The sequence below is a fragment of the Triticum aestivum genome, chromosome 3B (assembly GCF_018294505.1).
Source record: "Triticum aestivum cultivar Chinese Spring chromosome 3B, IWGSC CS RefSeq v2.1, whole genome shotgun sequence".
Classification (NCBI taxonomy): Eukaryota; Viridiplantae; Streptophyta; class Magnoliopsida; order Poales; family Poaceae; genus Triticum; species Triticum aestivum.
Window position 1 is genome coordinate 465779845 of NC_057801.1, and position 1973 is coordinate 465781817.

The 1973-nt window shown below is 50.4% G+C and overlaps 1 protein-coding gene across 1 annotated transcript; it reads left to right on the top strand.

The window, feature by feature from the left end:
- The first annotated feature begins 229 nt into the window (after window positions 1–229).
- On the top strand, window positions 230–1315 carry LOC543323 (oxalate oxidase 2). Its single transcript, XM_044493611.1, has one exon. The coding sequence runs from the start codon at window positions 343–345 to the stop codon at window positions 1015–1017; it is 675 nt and encodes a 224-aa protein (XP_044349546.1). The 5' UTR covers window positions 230–342; the 3' UTR covers window positions 1018–1315.
- Window positions 1316–1973: the final 658 nt, after the last annotated feature.

The following is a 1973-nucleotide window of genomic DNA, read 5'->3' on the forward strand; positions in this document are numbered from 1 at the left end:
CCCATTTCCTTAGCAGCCGGTATGGCTTGACTTCTGACCTCGGGCCATCTCCATTTTCATCAGAAGGTGAGATCTCGACACCAATAATATCAATAATATACTCTATCCTCTGCTCCCAGTGTTCCCACATGCGGTGAAGACATGCATAGCGAGCACCATGCATACACATGCATAGCCAGCACCATGCATACATGCATGCACTGATCATAGCCCTATATAAAGGACTCCATATGCCTCATCGCTAACTCATCCACCACAGCTTAGCTGCAACCACCAGTGAAGCACTCTTGATCAACAAACTCTAGCTGATCAGTGCTAGCTAAGCTTGCTACATAGCAAGCCATGGGTTACTCCAAAAACCTAGGGGCTGGCCTGTTTGCCATGCTGCTCCTTGCTCCGGCCGTCCTGGCCTCCGACCCTGACCCTCTCCAGGACTTCTGCGTTGCTGACCTCGACGGCAAGGCGGTCTCTGTGAACGGGCATCCATGCAAGCCTATGTCGGAGGCCGGTGACGACTTCCTCTTCTCGTCCAAGCTGGCCAAGGCTGGCAACACGTCCACCCCGAATGGCTCTGCTGTGACGGAGCTCGACGTGGCCGAGTGGCCCGGTACGAACACGTTGGGCGTGTCCATGAACCGCGTGGACTTCGCACCAGGGGGCACCAACCCGCCGCACATCCACCCGCGCGCTACCGACATTGGCATCGTGATGAAAGGTGAGCTCCTCGTTGGTATCCTCGGCAGCCTCGACTCTGGGAACAAGCTCTACTCCAGGGTGGTGCGTGCTGGAGAGACGTTCCTCATCCCACGCGGGCTCATGCACTTCCAGTTCAACGTCGGTAAGACACATGCCTCCATGGTCGTCTCCTTCAACAGCCAGAACCCCGGAATCGTCTTCGTGCCGCTCACGCTCTTCGGATCCAACCCGCCCATCCCCACACCGGTGCTCACCAAGGCTCTCCGGGTGGAGGCTGGGGTCGTGGAACTTCTCAAATCCAAGTTCGCTGGTGGGTCTTAATTCCTGGGAGCCAGCCCTGAAATGATCAATATATAATTCGATATATGCATGCTGGCGAAATTTAATGATTCTCTGCAGAAGACATGTATTCAAGCTTCTGGTTAAGCTCCATGCAGTTGTATTATCGACCGAATGTGCTGGTGGCTGTCAACCGTTGGGCCTGGACGAGCGAGTGCAATGTGTGTTGCTATTTCAACCTTTGTTTATTTTTTAACACAGTAGATACATAGACTTTTTTACGTATGTACATACACTCATCTTTATGAATGAACGCATGCATGCCCTATTTCTATTAGCACATTTGAGAGACCGAGCCATCATATCATCTTGAGATTGACGAAGTCGTCACTCACATCTTCATAGTCAATGCAAACATCTCCTCCCACTAACATATGCCGCCGCCATCGGGAGACATAAAACAAATTCAAAAAATACGAGCACCTGCGTCAAGTCTAGGATTTAAATCTTAATAGAGAAGACATGCAACACTCTTGCATGTTCTTGAAGAAAGAAAAATCTCTAGTTCTGTACTCACTTAAGAGAGGGAGAGACATGTGCTAATTAACGTTGAGCGTATAGCATGATTGTACCAACCCTGAACTGAAACTGGCTCCGGTCTCTCTCAAATAATTTCTTGATTCATTTCTGGATGACTTGTTGCCAACAGTATATTTCACGTTCGGGCAGTGAAGGGGTTCTCATTGGCTACTAGTACAAGTGAAGTACGCGCCTGATCGATCATTCAACAAACCAACGATTGATCACAGTTTAAAAATTCGCGAGACGCCAGCGAAACAACTAAAACGTGCTTGTCAGTGACAATCAACGAGCCTGTTGTGTCGAAGAGTCAAGACTTTCTTTCTGACTGATGATCCATCAAGCGCATCGGCCCGCCTCTCCCTGTCTCCAGTCTCCGGTGTACCCGGCCGGTTCGGTAGCCCCTCCGCCAGGTGGAG